General features: G+C 42.3%; 2 protein-coding genes across 2 annotated transcripts in view; one reads left to right on the forward strand and one right to left on the reverse strand.

Moving 5' to 3' along the window:
• The window catches only part of LOC133459548 (klotho-like), a 20,804-nt gene extending 18,754 nt beyond the window's left edge, over window positions 1-2,050 (forward strand). The window contains exon 13 of the mRNA XM_061739590.1: window positions 138-2,050. Coding sequence (XP_061595574.1) covers window positions 138-472 — 335 coding nt within the window. The 3' untranslated portion in view covers window positions 473-2,050. The remainder of the gene's footprint in view (window positions 1-137) is intronic.
• LOC133459549 (replication factor C subunit 3) lies at window positions 1,856-14,273 on the reverse strand. The gene is made up of 9 exons (XM_061739592.1): window positions 14,075-14,273; window positions 12,069-12,206; window positions 11,141-11,208; window positions 10,141-10,238; window positions 8,102-8,283; window positions 7,892-8,028; window positions 3,570-3,668; window positions 3,424-3,493; window positions 1,856-2,494 (listed from the first exon to the last, which is right to left on the reverse strand). The coding sequence occupies exons 1-9, from the start codon at window positions 14,159-14,161 to the stop codon at window positions 2,303-2,305; spliced, it is 1,071 nt and encodes a 356-aa protein (XP_061595576.1). The 5' UTR covers window positions 14,162-14,273; the 3' UTR covers window positions 1,856-2,302.
• Between the last annotated feature and the right edge of the window lie 2,812 nt (window positions 14,274-17,085).

Consider the following 17,085-nt stretch of genomic DNA (forward strand, 5'->3'; position numbering starts at 1 on the left):
TAGTGCTGAAAAGTAGGACTAGGGGGGGATTGGGACTGGGCCCAAAACTGCACAATCAGGGCACTATTTTTATTTTTATAATAGGATATGATGGTGAATACCGGCCAAATGACCCGCAGCGCTCTGTCCGTCCACAGCGTACACTCTGGACGGCGTGAACCTGCAGGGCTACTTCGCCTACGCCCTGAACGACCAGCGGGACCCGGGCTTCGGCCTGTACGGCCAGGTCCAGGACGAGGTCATCGTCAAGGACTCCATCTCCCACTACCGGAACATCATCCGGCACAACGGCTTCCCCCTGCCGGGGGCCGAGCCCCAGCGGTGCCCCGCCCCGGGCCGGGCCTGCCCCGGCTGCCAGGTCCTGCTGAAGAAGACCACGGTGGGGTTCCTGACCCTGGTGGGCTCCGGGGTGCTCATCACGCTGGGCCTCATCGTCTACTACACCACCAAGAGGCCCAAACACAGCTACTGATGCTGGATGATCATGTCATACAGCGCTTTTCCACTAGTAAACTACTCAGCCCGACTGACTCGCCCTCGTTTCTTTTCAATACCCAGATCAGAAGTAGGAGGTTGGAGAGAAGCTGCTGTGACGTATTTGATTGTGTGATCGTCACATACGAACACTTGACTAGGGCTGTACTTCTTATCAAGGAAATGGAGCAGACTGATCTGACGGCATGTTTATGTCGCAGATGTACAAGTGGAAATCTGAAAATGCTGCAGATTTCAGTCCACTTGTAGGTCTGTGTTCAAAAATAAGTTTGATGCACATTTGTTTTATGTACAAACAGCCCCATTCACTGCCAATACTCTGCTGAGTAATCTGGTGTTCAGTGAAGCAGCCGGCATTTCCTCAATTTCACAACTATGACATCATTTATCATCATTCTGCTAACAGGGAGTGGTTCCTGTCTACTATCGCCTTATACATGCTCAGGACAGAGGGCTGAGGTCAAGATTCAGTTTCCTTGGTTCCTCAGCTCAGGTTTTTTTTTTGTGCTGGAAAATATTAGAATTGAAGATTGTATTTAATTAGACTGCACTGAACTTGTTTGTCTTTAAATGACCCGCTGTGACTTGGCACTGCACATTTATGGCACAACATACTATGAGGAGATGATAGATGTGCTGCTGGGTCTGTGGTTTCTGTTCGATATCAAGTTAAAAAATGAGAGAGAGAGAAGCTTCAAGCAGCAACGCTTTTTTTTTTTTTTTTTTTAAGTTAGTCTCAGTACTGCTGAAAAGTCAGCTGGAGGCGTGAGCAGCTATGAAGAGACAGAGCTCCTGGTAGATCTGGTCGTTCCTTATCTCCGTCTAGATCCCTTTTTAATTCTCTCCTCAGCACCAGGTTTATGAACATCTGCACCTCAGAGTTGGATCATGAAACAGACTTCTGCTACCATTGCCTGTTAAATAAAATGAACAAGAAGCCGTCAGAGTCTCTTTCTCTGATTTCTTCCTCCTGACTCCAACCCCCCGACCAATCGTAGGCCTGTAGTGTGATGTCAGATACAGCCGACTCAGCCGCTTAGAACCTCGGCAGAATAGTTACAGAAAAAGTATCTACTCGACACGTTAGACCCCTGGTGGGAAAGAACCAAACTGAGTCGAGTCGGGCTGAGTAGGTGCTAGTGGAAAAGCGCCAATAGTGTCTGTCTGTACGTGACCCGGTAGAGACTAAAGTTGTAAATTATAATACTGAGATCCCAGTAAGCAGACGGTGTCACATTTGAGGTGTTAAGTTATATTGAACATTTTCTTAAGTATCAAACACTTAACTGGGTAGAAGCCACATGGACCTATGGAGTACGGGAATTATAACAACAAATGACGCTGTACGTCACCGGGTGAATATTAAAACTCAATCTCTGAAGTTTCATGTCCGTTATTCTGACACATCCTGACAAAAGGTGCAAGCTGTTAGTTCAGGGTCAACCATCAGGTTGTATAGTCAAATGTGATGAACACTTGTTTGTCCACACTGTTATGTACCTTAAAAAATGATCTGTAAACTTTATTTGTGGTAATAAAGTCGATATTTAATCAAATCTATGGAAAAGAGAAAAAAAAAACTTGAAAACATGTAAATCCTTTTTTGCCACTGGTTCAAGCAAAACTCCTGTTTGATATTTTGCAGCAGATCAAAGTTTGTAGCATCACTAACACCCGACCATGTACAGATGTTTATGCGACTGCACGGAGACAGCTGGCAGTATTCTGGGGATGCAGTAGCAGCAGCAGGTTTCCTTGCAGCACCGGTCTCGTGGCCGTCACGGGGCCTTGGAGCTCCTGCCAGAAATCAGAACATCATGGCATCCAGACCGTCCTCCATGAACTTCTTGTACATGGCCATGAACTTGGCGGTGAAGGCCTCCAGGTGGTAGATGGCCTTGTTGCCCAGCTGCAGTCTGTGTTCGTAGTAGGCCGCCATGTGGGCCACCTCCGTCTTCAGCTGGCCGTCGCAGTTACTCAGCAGCTCCTTCACCAGACCCTGCCGGACGACAACGGGGACTCCGTCAGTTCAGAGCCGACTAAGGGCCAATCCCAATGTTCACCCTAGTTTCTACCACTAGCCCTAAAAATGAGTAGGGTCCTTGTAATCTTCCCTAGGGATTGGGAACCACTTGCTACGTCACTGCGTGGTTTACGTTCGGGTACGTAAGCGACTGCGTAGTTATGTTTGCACAAACGTCACACCATATCAGGAAGCCCAGAGATAAAAGCTGTTTTAATTTCAGCTGTAGCGCCGTTAATATGCCACTTTATTAAGTTTTAATATTTTTTCCAGGTGTAACCTGGGCCCAGTTTATCCAAATAACGCCTGTTAAGAAATTTGCTCCGATGTTTTCGGGGATGAGAAGAGCAGCCGGCGATTTATGGTTCCACATTAAATCAACACGTAACCTACGCCGTAGGTTCTGCGTTGGTGTAACGCGGAACCATAAATCAGCCTTTATTCTGGCGAGATCTGAAGATACAACGCAACAACGAGCAAGCGAGTGATTATGTACATTCACTGAGTGAATGTTATGAAAGTAAAATATATATTTCTTGCTATAAATGTAATCAAAACACATTTTTATGCAGAAACTAACTCAAATTATTGATTTTATTCACTAAAAATTAGAAATGTCAGCCATGTTTTTTTGTTTGATTCAGTCTGTAAATGATGACAAAGCATTCTGGGAAATGTTTCTGGCCCTCGTTCAGCGAGTCAGCATCTGAAATCCCTTGCGCTGAAGGGCTAGATTCATACACACTAGCCCTCGTTTTCCCCACTAGCCCTACATGCAAAGAGGAATTGGGACACCACTACCCTCACGGGAACGCACAACATTTAGGGGTAGGACTGAAAAGTAGGACTAGGGGGGGGATTGGGACTGACCCTAAGTGAGTGGGAGGAGAGGCTGAACAGCTCACCTTCATGATGATGTCGGGGGGGATGCAGTGGGTCAGCAGCTCGTACAGCCGGGCCCGGACCTCCAACAGCCTGCAACACACACAGATCAAGTCTCTGGTGCTGACAGAACCACACACACCTCGGTTCCTGCTCTGCTCCTCTTTACCTCTGAGGACTCTGCTGGCTGACGATGGCGTTGGCCGTCTCTCTCAGGTAAACCTCCCAGTCCGTCTCTGGGACTTCCTGATCCACTGAGAACGGATACCTGCGGTACATTATCACAGTCTAAACACATTCTGTTTGAATGGACCCTTTGTGAGCCTTCTGATTGGTTCCTGACTGACCAACCAGAAAAATTATTTCATTTTTATTTATTCCGCTCACGGAAATATACAAAGAAAAAAAACAAACAAGTAAAATGACAACACAATCAAAAGCATATTCCATAACCAGAAAGGAGCAGGAAGAAGAAAATCTTATTCTACCTGCCCCTCCCTCAAAACTAAATTGAACAATAATAACAGATGTTCTGCACAATTACTTAGTTAACATCACAAAGAAAGAAAAACAAAAAAATCCAAGATTATCTGTCTCCATACGCATATATTATACATTTTAACTATTTCATCCATACATTGCTATTTTTTTCTCTTTAAATTTCTTTTGAAACTGAAATATGTTTGTACAGCCCTTTAAATCATCATGTAATAAATTCCATAACTTAATTCCAACAACAGAAACACTCATCTGCTTTAAAGTTGTTCGGGCAAATAGATGTTTAAAATTACATTTTCTACGACTATCTTCATTATTTAAACTGAAAGTAAACATGTATTGTTAATTTTCTGGTAATGCTTTACATTTAGCTGTTACATGATTGTGAGAGTCTGTAATTTAACCAAATCATGGAGTTTCAGTTAATCTTGATTCAATAAATAATCTGTTGGTGTGTTCTCTGTAATGCGTATTGTAAATAACTCTAAGTCTTTTCTGTAATAAAAATAAATGATTCATATTAGTTGGATATGTGTTGCCCCAGACTGCAACACAATAAGTTAAATAAGACAAAATTAATGAACAATATAAAATTCTCATTACTGTATGATTTAACACAAACTTAGCCTTATTGAAAAACAAAAATATTTTTGCACACTTTTGATTTTACATGAGCTATATGAGCTTTCCATGTCAAAATCATCCTCAGTTGCTGCATCCGGTTTATCCGGTTGGACAGGACAGCCGTCTCTCTCGTTCACATCGATGGAAAAAGCCTATTTTTTACTTGTATCAAATTTTAAATCACTGGATTATTTTATTTTTTTTAAACTTGGTATTTGTAATAGGAACACTTTACTTTTAGTGTTGTGAGGGTGCAGCGTATTTTTATCCCCAAATTGGCAGAAATCCAATCCGTACTCTGCAGCAGCTACGACCCATAGCTACGACCACTAACGTTTATTTATTTATCTTACTATGGTTTAGCGGTGTGCTTGGGGCGCTGGGAAAAGTGGCACCCGCTACCCCGATTAAATCACAGGAATACATTACATCCCAAAACCAACGGTTAATTACGAAAAATGTCTGCTTTGGATAAATGTGGACGGCCACACCTTCCACCGTGCTATCAGCTAAACTCATCAAAAGATCTGGTTTTTGCCGGAATCCTCCCAGGGGTGATAGTAAAAAAAAATCCTGAGCCTGAACTTTTTTTCCGTGGGAGGTAAGCGAGCCCCTAAGCCAAGATATATGCCCCGATCAACACAATTGTCATTTTTTGTCCTCTTAAAGTGTAAGTCTGGTGTAAATTGACCCATGGTCCTGTTGTTCAAGCTCACCACATGCAGCCAATAGAAAACAGAATTAAACACATTCATTTTGGTGATTTCGGTTAACAGCCTGGAGCCTGGTGACGCGAGGCTAGAATCAATCTGATTGGCCAAAACCCAAGACCACCCCCTACACTATTACCGATTGGCTTAAGTATGGCTACTGGTGTGGTTTTGAGTGAAAGCGTGTCTCGGATATACGCGAACGTAGTGCTGGGCGGTATGACCAAAAATTTATATCACGGTATTTTTCAAAATTATATCGGTTTCACGGTATATCAGGTTTTTTTTTTTTTTTTTCTTCCTTCATGCACAACTGGGTGTTAACCACATTTTCTAATGATTTGGAAAGGAATTGCTGCAGTAAATTGGCTTAGAATGGCCTATTTTACTGTCATGAGGAGGAAAAATTGTAGAAAAACATTAATGTCCACACTAGTATAAATACAGGTTTGCATGGCCTCACAAAATGATGCCGTTTACAATGAAGTGGCAGCACTTATGATTCTAATGTAGGGCTGAACGATTTTTGAAAATAATCTAATTGCGATTTTTTCCCTCAATATTACGATTGCGATTTAATATGCAATTATTTTTTTTCAAGGTCCTGTTCTCATGTATTTTTCAACTACACAAGCAATAAATCAGTCTGTTTCAGGTAGATTTTCACTTGAAATAAGTAGAAAAATCTGCCAGTGGAACAAGATTTTTTTGGTTGTAATAAGAAGATAAATCTTGTCCCACTGGCAGATTTTTCTACTTATTTCAAGTGAAAATTTACTTGAAACAGGTTAAAATGGTCAAATAAGTTATTTTTCTGGTGATGACTCTAAATGTTGAAATAGCAGTAAAACCACATTCATTGATGAAATGGCATAAGGGATGGAAAGGAGGATGGCAGTTTAACAGGGGGGGATGATTTGGACCGTTTTTATTTCAGGGGGGGGGGGGGGGGGGTGCCATCACATCACCCCTCATCAACTCCAGTACTGCTCACACGGAACTCAGAACTTCTTCATAAATAACTCAAAAATCCCAGAGAGAAAAAAAACACCAGCAAGCTAACAAACAAGCCAATAAAGCTCTGAGTTAACAAAACGTACCAGGAACGCTGATTTATGGTTCCGCGTTACACCAACGCAGCCCATACGCCGTGAGTTACGCGAACTACGGCGGACCCTACGGCGAAAGCTCCGCATCGATTTAACGCGGAGCCATAAATCAGCCTTCACAGCGCCCGGCTCGTACTCTTCGCCGCGCGCAGCTCTCGCCGACTCCGCGCTCATATATTTAATACATTTATGAAGCCCATATATTTATAAAGCCTCACTGGCCGAGCCCTAACGCTGAGGCCATGGTAGATTTAGGTTACACGCGGACACGCAGCACTGTTGACTCTTTCCTGCCGGCTCTGCTCACTGCTCACTGGCTAAACAGTCCCCTCACAAACAGGGTCCAGCGCAGTACGTTCCGCCGCGCTGCGCGGCGCTCCCAACGTTGTGTGCGCTACTCACCGGTATTACGGTATATGAAAAATTCATATCATAAGAAAAATAAACGGCAAACCTGATTTTATTTATTTTTTTCTCGCAAACACCTCGGTATGCCGGAAATCCGGCGTGACGCCGGAGCGCTATCACCCCTGTCCTCCGTTTGTGGAGGATGAAAGTGGAGGTAAAACCCAGTTTTTACAACAGAAGTGGACGGGAGAGATGACAGTTTTGTCACGTGTAATCAGAGCCTTGAATGGTGTGAGTAGATGATACTGTCTACCCGCTAGATTTTTGTCATTATTCCTTGGGTTGATAATGGCTTTCCCAGCTACTGCTATTGAAAACGAAACTTGGGCTCAGTAGATGTTTTGTCACCGGATAGAATTCGGGTTCAGGGTTTAGGTTAGGTTTAGGGTTAGGTTAGGTCTGAAATGTGTAGTTGAGCGTAGAATGGTGACAAAACATCTACTGAGCCTAAGTTTGGTTTTCAATAGCAGTAGCTGGGAAAGCCATTATCAACCCAAGGAATAATTAAAGCTGCAAGCAGCAATGAACGGGCCCTCGCACGTGCAATTTTCACCAATAAAGGTCAAAGAATCAAAACTAAGGGGTGGGGCTAATTCATGCCAATGAAGGTCAAGTAGGCCTACTCAAAACCATGTCCGATGACATCACCCACGACTCTCTATGTCAAACCATTCAAAAGTTATGGCAGAAAATAGAATTTATCAACTATGGACCAATCAGATGAAGGGGGGGGGCACGCTTTTTGGCGTCCATCGTCGCCACGGTAACGCTTTTGACTGAGAAAAGTAATGCGCATCGTCGCAGGATTGAGACGCACATTTTGAAATGGCATAAATTGCGCCAAAATTACACGATTAATTAAAAATGGCCGACTTCCTGTTTGGTTTCGGCCATGGCGCCAAGAGACTTTTCTTTAAGATATGACATGATACAGGTGTGTACAGATTTTCGTGCATGTACGTCAAACCGTATTGTGGGGCTTGAGGCACAAAGTTTTCTAGGGGGTTTTCTAGGGGTTTTCAGTGGACTGATAGCATTTGAAGCTGCTGGTTTTGTCCAACCTAGCGACGAGGGCGGGGCTTGACAAAGGGCTAATTCTCCAGCTACTGTTAACTATGGAAGAATAGTGATTATAGACTCACTGCTGCACCCTGCAGGCCTCGCACATCAGCAGAGCTTTGCGGAGGTTGCGGCCGGACTTGTCACTGATGTGTTTGGCGAGCTCCGGCGGCAGGAGCAGCCCCTCCTTCTTACAGACCGACGTCAGAACACTGCAGACCTGCAGGGAAAATCACTTCAATCATCTAGAAAATCCACGTGCTTCTATGAACACACACAGAAAGACTCCCTACCTCCTCGGTGCTCGGCAGAGGAACTCTGATGGCCAGGCAACGGCTTCTGATTGGCTCGATGACTTTGGAGGTGGAGGTGGAGCAGAGGATGAGCCGGCAGGTGGACATGTACTTCTCCATCGTCCGACGCAAGGCGTGCTGAGCGTCTTTGGTGAGTCTGTCCACCTCTGTTAGCAGAACCACTGGAAAGGAAATGGTTCCAGTCACTAAAAGAGACGCACCACGGTCCAGCTAACGTATGACGTTGGTGTGACCCAACAACTTAAAGCAGCACAATGTAACTTTCAGCTTTTGTTGAGTTTGGCGGCTCCTTTGGACAAAAGCGGTAGTGCTTTACCAGAAAGAACACTACGTTTCCCATGAGCACCAGCGCGTACTGCCGGAAAACTCCTGTCCCCGTCGCTGCATTTGTTTTGATAGTGAATGAAATAAGACGGGACGGACTTTCAAAACCACTTTTCTGTTTTCAGCGGTCGTTTGCAGGATGGATAGTGAAGAGGTAATGTATCTATTTTTGGGTAAACAATATAATATGACGATGTTGAAAATCACTAAGTCCAACTTGGTTTTATTAGTGAAGTCTCCCCCGCCCCCCGTCCTGTTTCAGCGTTTCTACTGCACCTTTTTCCTGTCACGTTTTTTAGAGGGAATTCGTCATAAATTAGTAGTCCAACATACTTACTGATAAAATGAAAAAATACTTTATAACCTGTGAATAACAATGCCCATTCCTTATATTTTGCAGATCAGCCCTGCACAATTTTACAGTTCTCAGGAAAAATACTAGAACCCAAGACGAATCCCCTGTATGTGAAAACATTCTAATTTTGATTCTTATTGAACATAGAACTCTACATTTACATTTGTATCGTAACAATTCTGTCTCTCTTGTCGGACATCCTCGTCTTTCAGCTCACGCCAGCGAGTGAACGCCGGGCCGATGTTTATTCTTGTCCGGGCATTTAGCTTGTTACTCTCCCGCTTTCTTTTTTTCACCTCCTCCGATAAAACCTTCTTTTCTTGGGTTTTTCCGCTGCTTGGGCCATGACACCAGCTTCTGCTGAGCTCTGCGCTCCACGCCCCGCCCAGCTTTGGTCTGGACTACGAATCGGGAAGGAGGGGGAAGTGACGTATTCCGTAAAGCAGTCAAAGCCGTAAAAATGTGTCGTTTTTTAGTGTGGCAGGGTTCCTACCATGCTCCTCAAAGTTACATAGTGCCAGTGAAGGTGATACAGACCCCTCAGACCATGACAGAGGTTCATTAAACCTGTTGCAAGTTGATGTTCCATCACAATGATGATGATGAAATATTAGATTAAGCTGGAAAAGTTACATAGTGCTGCTTTAATAGTCATTGTAACAGAGTTGGAAAATGCACTTGAATAATTTTTGTTTTCAAATTGTATTTGGTGATTTTATTTATCATTTATTCATTTTGTTGAATATTTGTGAATTTTATCTCAATTAGTTGTTTTATTTTATTGTTATTTTTATTTGCGTCTCCTGAGGAAACTACCTCTTTGGCTGTCACCTGTTTCTGTCCCTCCTGGGGTTCCGTAGGTCGTTACATCAGCTCCTCATGTGTTGCATTGATCAGGGTAAGTTGCGTTAACAATTACTGCTGCAATTTTTTTTACAGGTTTTCTTTGAAAAACGATCTGTTTATGTTGACATTCTTGGCGCATATTGTGTAATTTAAATACCACTAACATTTCGTAGCTGTTTTAACCATTAATATACTTTTTATGGATGTTTTTGTTTACCAGCTTTTTGTATAACCGGCAGGCTGCTGTGTAATGTAAACCAGACAGCGCTGCACAGCCTTTGAGTACACCCTTTTTTTCACTGTTATTTTACTTGTTCAAGAGCAGAAAGTGCAGAAAAGGGTCCAGAAGACTGCTAAATGTGTTTTTATGTCTTCTGCAGAAGCAAATAAATGCAGGAAAACGACCCCTGACTCGTTATTCACACCTGATCCAAACCTGATACATCGTACCACTCAGAAGTTACACGGGTGCAGATATGTTTGTCTCTTCTACCTTTGAAGTCTCGCTGGCTGTTGGACTGGATCTGCTGGGACTGAGCCATGGTTTTGATCAGCTCCTGAATCACCACACGGTCCTGGTTCCCTGCATCACTGTAACACAGACCAAAAACATCTCATAAGGTGCAACATCAAATCTCCTGTCTCTATCTTCACAGTGACGTAACTACAGCCAGTACTGGAGTTGAGGGGGGATGAGGGGGGATGGCGTCCCCCCTGAAATAAAAATTGTCCAAATCATCCCCCCTGTAAAACTGCCATCCCCCCTTTCCATCCCTTATGTCATTTCATCAATGAATGTGGTTTTACTGCTATTTCAACATTTAGAGTCATCACCAGAAAAATAACTTATTTGACCATTTTCACCTGTTTCAAGTAAATTTTCACTTGAAATAAGTAGGAAAATCTGCCAGTGGGACAAGATTTATGTTCTTATTATAAGCAAAAAAATCTTGTTCCACTGGCAGATTTTTCTACTTATTTCAAGTGAAAATCTACTTGAAACAGGTGAAAATTGTTGTTTTTTCCAGTGATGAGTCTTGTTTTAAGTGTAATGAGATTTTTTTTTACTAAAATGAGACATTTTAACTAGAAATAAGACAATCTTGTTAAGATTTTGAGTTTTTGCAGTGATCCATTTTACTTATCCTGTGAAGGACAGAGTCATATTGATAAGTTCAGAAAACAGTTTTTTATTGTTGTGTTTTGATGTATTTGATGTAAGCCCAGTGGATATTTAAAGCTTACAGAAGGCTGCATTAAACTGCTGCTATGTCATTCCTGCAGTATTTCTGCAGGTGTTTTGGTCACTGCTATTATTTGTAATATATTATATTATTTGTAATCAGCACAAATTATCTGCCCCCATATGATAAAATCCCCCCTGATTTTTCGTTACAACGCGAGTACTGACTACAGCTATCAAAGTGGACAAAAAAAAGGACTCTTGTGGAGTCTCAGAACATGGAGATGAGTAAATGCCCTTCTTTAGTTACCTTGCGTTGACTTCCAGGTGATAATTGCTGCTTATGGTGTTGATCTCAATCTTCTTCTTTGACGGGGCCTGTGGAGGAAGAGCAGAGAGCAGAGTGAGCCGGGGCAGTAGGGGCAGGGGGGCAGATGTGCTGACCCTTCAGCTGCTGCTCACCACTAGGAATGGGCGATATTTTACCATTGAAGATATACTGGACCTGAGAGCGAGGAGCTCGTTGTTAAACGAGGCTCCAGCTCCGGAACTGGTTTGGATTTAAAAAGAGAGCCGAGGAGCAAACATCATCTATTATGTGCAGAGTCTGCAAAAAAACAGTGAGTGCAAAGGATGGCTATATATTTTTGTTCTTCATCATGTTGTCCTTTGCACTATTTTGTTACCCAACGGAAGGAAATGGTTGTTACATTTTGATATTAACTATTACGAAAAAAAATGTCAGTAGTATCTAATTTGTGGCATGTTCCAACCACAGGTTAATTTGCACATTTTATTTATATTAGAAGAGGTCATCACTGATAGTATTTTATTTTCAGTGAACTTTTATTTATTTGTCCTGTTATCTTTATTTATTAAGCTAAGAAAACTTGAAGGACAATGGTACTTTTGCTGTTTGCACTGTTATCCCACTGTTTAAGCCATACAGTTTGAATAAATGTTGAATCTGTTCTTACATTTCAAACTTGTTTAATTTGAGTCATTACAGTTTTGCAGTACAGGTGGACTCATTTAATTGGTTTTTATTAATTCAATTTAATTGGTGTAGTTTAGTAGTATTTAGTATCTTTTAGAGCAGTGATTTGGGGGCTCCAAAGACTGAATGTGGAGATAGATTTATAGTTAAAAAGATGGAGTTGAATTGGTATTTTTTTTATCGTCATCGGGATAAATGCCAGAAATTATCGTGATCAATTTTTTAATCCATCCCTACTCACCACCACAGTTTGGTGCTCGATGCGCAGCTTCTCCACGCCGGCTCCGTACAGCTCCCTCAGCAGACACGTGATGCGGGTCTTCTTCCCGGCGCCGGCCGGCCCGTACACCAGCAGGTGGGGGAAGTCCCCGCACTGGACCTGGGACAAGAGAGGGGGGGCTGTTTAAAGCAGCTCTGAAGACAGGTCTTTATAAAGAAGTTGATCTGCAGGTCACGTTTCTGACCACAGAAACCCGTTTTTATTCTCTTGTGTTATTAAAAGGAGCACGGTCTCACTGGACTGAAGTTTCTTGGATATTGGACAGACATTGCTCTGGGGAAACCTCTAAACCTCCATTCACTAGGGTCAGAATCTCAGCAAGCTGCTCCAACATCTCAAATACACACTAATGTGGACTTTACAGTAAATACAGAGACAGCAGAGGGCTGAAGCGTGTCTACACTTTTAATAAAATGTGTGATATAAGCATAGATACTATGTTTAAAGTTGTTGAGCTAAAAAGCCATATATAATAAAAGTTATGAACAGATTTGAGAGCTTACACTGGATTCTGTTTGACCGGCGCCCCTTACTTCTGGAAGTAAATAAAATAAAAAACATTTTGGAACCAAATATATATTTAAACGTTACCATTGACAATCACCCACAGACTGAAATAACACCTTATTTTAATGATTATATGCATCTTACAGCATGTTTTTTTATTTTAATTTTATTCTTCTTCTCTTGATTTGATGGGGGCGGCACCATAGCGCCCTCTACTAACCAGCCAATACTGAAACATAACAATTATGAACAGATTTGAAATATAAAACCAAGAGGCGTATCTCATGTAGCCATGCAGCTGCTCAGAGCCTGGACCCTCCGTGGATGGGAGGTTTACAGGTCCAGAGGTTTGTTTAGCAGTGGTTCTCAAATGGGGGTACACGTACCCCTGGGCGTACGTGAAAGCACTCCAGGGGGTACGTGAGATTTTAAAATATACATACATCTAAAAAGTAGCATCCATGCAAAAAACCTTTAAAAATAAATCTTTCATAAATAATTGAGGAAAATATAAGTCTAAATTCATAAAATGAATTTCATCTTCAGGAGTAGAATATTCAACTTATTATCCTAAAACCCCAGAGTATCCCCCACACCAGGATGGTTCCACCTACCCTGTCAAATGCCACCTGGCTTCACCTATCAATCACTTGGACCAACGATGGAGTCGTGGTTGAAGCATAGCAGCAATATTGTTATGTTTAATAAATCAGTTACTGATGGCACAGTGCTCTGTTTTAGGTCTTTTTTTACAACCAAAAGTGCTTTGCGCTGGTTAGGGGTTACTTGGCTGAAAAAATATTTCACAGGGGGTACATCACTGAAAAAAGGTTGAGGACCACTGGTCCAGAGGTTTGTTTAGGGGTTTGTTTAGAGCAGTGTTTCCCAATCCTGGTCCTCGAGGCTCTACTGTCCTGCATGTTAATGTTCCCCTGCTTCAGCACACCGTGATACAGTACCTGTGTCATCAACAGAACTGTACAGACATTGATGAGAAGCTAATTAGGACCGTTAATTAGAATCAGGTGTGATGATGAAGGGAAACATCTAAAACAGGGGCGGCCAACCCTGGTCCTCGAGAGCCACACTCCTGCATGTTTTACATGTTTCCCTTCATCATCACACCTGATTCTAATTAATGGTCCTAATTAGCTTGTCATCAATGTCTGTACAGTTCTGTTGATGACACAGGTACTGGTATCAGGTGTGCTGAAGCAGGGGAACATTAACATGCAGGACAGTGGGAAACACTGGTTTACAGTTTCACCCAGAGCAATATCTGTCCAATATATGGCAATAATATCCAACTGAAAACTAACTTCACTGCAGTCACGGTTTCCAGCGCCAACAGCGATCAAATACCAGGCCAGAAACGGAGCAATAAGCCCTAACAGCGACTGTAATCCCCTGCTAGTCCAGGTTAGTGCTGTTGTTAGTGCTGCTGTTAGTGCTGTTCTCACCAGGCTCTTCAGCTGGGCCGCCTGCTGCTTGTGGAAGTCTAGCTTGCCCAGGGAGCTGGGCCGGTACTTGTCCAGCCACAAACTCATCTTGCCGAGGGTTGTTTGGTCCTGAGGGGTCGTCTGTCTGCAGGAGTCGTGTGTCAGGAGTCTGCACCGCTGCTAGCCGATCTCCCGCGAAATGTTCATCCGCCCGCGCCGCGCATGCGCAGCGTCGGCAGCGCTACGGAAACGCGGGCGGGTCTTCTTTTCTTCTTCTTTTCTAAATTTATTGGCTGATCATAACCAACGTTACTAGGTGCATACCGCCACCTACTGTACCAGAGTGTGCAACATCAGGATAATTAGTACATCATATTGCAGTCTAATTTAAAGGGGGAGGGCGGGAAAAAAAAAGGGGGGGGGGGGGGGGGGGGGGGGGGGTGACCAGAAAGAACATGTTTCCACACCTCGTTTATCTGCTTTGTGTCGTTTCAGGCTGAAGACGGACCAGCAGGGCGTTGCAGTGACAGGAGCTGACCACCAGGCGGCGACACTGCTCCACTCTGACGGGAGGAGGCCGCAACTGCAGCAGTTTAAACAGGCATGCATGGGTTTTGTGTGGCTCCTAAGCATTTTATACATCCATGCTCCTACGTCGATGGAGTTTTTCCTTCTGATTTAGTCAGACAGAATAATCACACAAGTCAGAATCACATTGCTGTTCTGATTCAGCCACGCTGAAAGATTTTATTTCTAATTAATGACAATTGATTCAGTTACCTTACTTTCTTCCTGCAGGTTAATGAAGCAAAGCCATTCAAATAAAATCAAATAAACCTGAGGTCTTGTACTTTTGTCAACAAAAAAAAAACATAAAATAGGTTCTGGAGTATGAAAGGGCACTGAGTTAAATGTGATATGAACAAAAACCTGTAAGATTGTATTGATGGGAAAACTTCATTGATAACTTCCATCACTGCAGCAGCGCTAAAGGATGTCAAACTACGTGGGATGGCCCTTAAATAAAAGGACAATCTCACTGAAGATCTTCCTACAGAATTTAAAATGGATATACAGGACTGTCTCAGAAAATTAGAATATTGTGATTTTCTGTCATGCAATTACAAAAACAAAAATGTCATACATTCTGGATTCATTACAAATCAACTGAAATATTGCAAGCCTTTTATTATTTTAATATTGCTGATCATGGCTTACAGCTTAAGAAAACTCAAATATCCTATCTCAAAAAATTTGAATATTCTGTGAATCTTAATCACTGTAAGCCATGATCAGCAATATTAAAATAATAAAAGGCTTGCAATATTTCAGTTGATTTGTAATGAATCCAGAATGTATGACATTTTTGTTTTTTTAATTGCATTACAGAAAATAGAGACCTTTATCACAATATTCTAATTTTCTGAGACAGTCCTGTAAATGGATGACAGGACTTAGTCTGAAAGGTAAGCAGATACTTAAGTATCATGACAAGCGTTTAGTTGGTGTGCCTTCACACTTCAATAAGTCTGTAAAAGAGTCTTGTGGAAGTGAGTAAAATGAGATGAGCAGACAGAATAGTCTATGACTAGGTGAACTTTACTTCCAAACAATTCACTCCCCACACCTGTAACAGCACTTCATCATATCACCCGCCGACGTGGCAGGGTAGAATAGAAAATAGAAAGCCTTTATTGTCATTATTATAATGAGATTAAGCAGCAGCTCCATAAAAGTGCACACATGTGTTATGACTGTGGTCATATTTTGTAGTCTGTCTGCTGTGTGTGGGCCCTGTGCTTTTCTTGTTAATTTAATATGCAGAGAGGTGTGTGCCACAGCCGTGCGGTCATTGGTGGGAAGGTTCCATGTCCTGGGCGGTGATTGGCTGAAACTGACAACACCGGATACATAAAGAGCCAAGATGGATCCACCAGGGAGCTGCAGGCTCTCATCCTTCTCCTCTCCCAACCGGACACACCTTTTGCTTAGAACTTTGTATATGTTTTGAAATTAGTTACTTTTGAGTAGCAAGGGTGGGCTGCCAGTTTTGTTAATTTTTTTTCTCCTGTTTATAGAATAGAATAAACTATTGATCCCCCAGAGGAGAAATTAACTTGTGCAGCAGCAAACATACACACACGATCAACAATTTTTACAAAATAAAATAAGATAAGAAAAGATATTCCTTTATTACTCCCTCAATGGGAAAACTCACGTGTTAGCAGCAGTACACTTAACATACACACACACACACACGCATGCAGGGAAGGGGGTAAAAGGGTAAAAAAGTAAAGATATATATAATTACAAAATATTGACAGTATTATCATTGCAGTGGAGATAAAAAGATAAAAAATATAAGATAAAAAAATAGTGCAAAGGAAAGAAAAACGGTGCAAAAAAGCAGGTAGAATGAGTGTGAGGTAGACAGGTATTGCATAGATATTGCACATATGATTATTGCATCTTGTTATTGCACATGTTATTTATTGTCCGTTAGCTACTGTGATCAGTCCTGGTTGTACAGTCTGATGCAGCGGGGAAGAAGGACTTGCGATGCCTCTCAGTGGTGCATCGCGGGTGACGAAGCCGGTCACTGATGGAGCTCTCCAGGGCTCTGACAGTCTCATGAAGGGGGGGGGGGGGACATTGTCCATGATGGAGGACAGCTTAGCCACCATCCTCCTCTCCCCCACCACCTCCACCAGGTCCAGACTGCAGCCCAGGACAGAGCCGGCTTTCATCACCCCCTTGTCCAGTCTCTTCCTCTCTGCTGCAGTGATGCTGCTGCTCCAGCAGACACACCATAAAAGATGGTGTAAAAAAATAAAAAAATATACACGAAAGTATGAAAAGGTATAAAATAGTATATCCTAAAATATAATAACTAATAAATAGCTAAATAATTAAAAAAGAGCAATATAAAAAATGAGCAATGTACAAAAGCAATACTAAACCTGAAAAACGAATAATATATACATATGTAAAGAGACAAAAATATTAGTGAAGTATTTAGAGGGAGAAGGTTA

The sequence above is a fragment of the Cololabis saira genome, chromosome 14 (genome assembly GCF_033807715.1).
Source record: "Cololabis saira isolate AMF1-May2022 chromosome 14, fColSai1.1, whole genome shotgun sequence".
NCBI classification, from domain to species: domain Eukaryota; kingdom Metazoa; phylum Chordata; class Actinopteri; order Beloniformes; family Belonidae; genus Cololabis; species Cololabis saira.

Excerpts from the sequence above, each read along its gene's own strand:
- LOC133459549 (XM_061739592.1), bottom strand. The coding sequence starts at position 14,161 with ATGAGTTTGTGGCTGGACAAGTACCGGCCCAGCTCCCTGGGCAAGCTA. Across the intron at positions 3,669-7,891 it reads GAGGCCTGCAGGGTGCAGCA|GTATCCGTTCTCAGTGGATC; the intron begins GTGAGTCTATAA and ends AATGTACCGCAG. Across the intron at positions 2,495-3,423 it reads CCCCCGACATCATCATGAAG|GGTCTGGTGAAGGAGCTGCT; the intron begins GTGAGCTGTTCA and ends GTCGTCCGGCAG.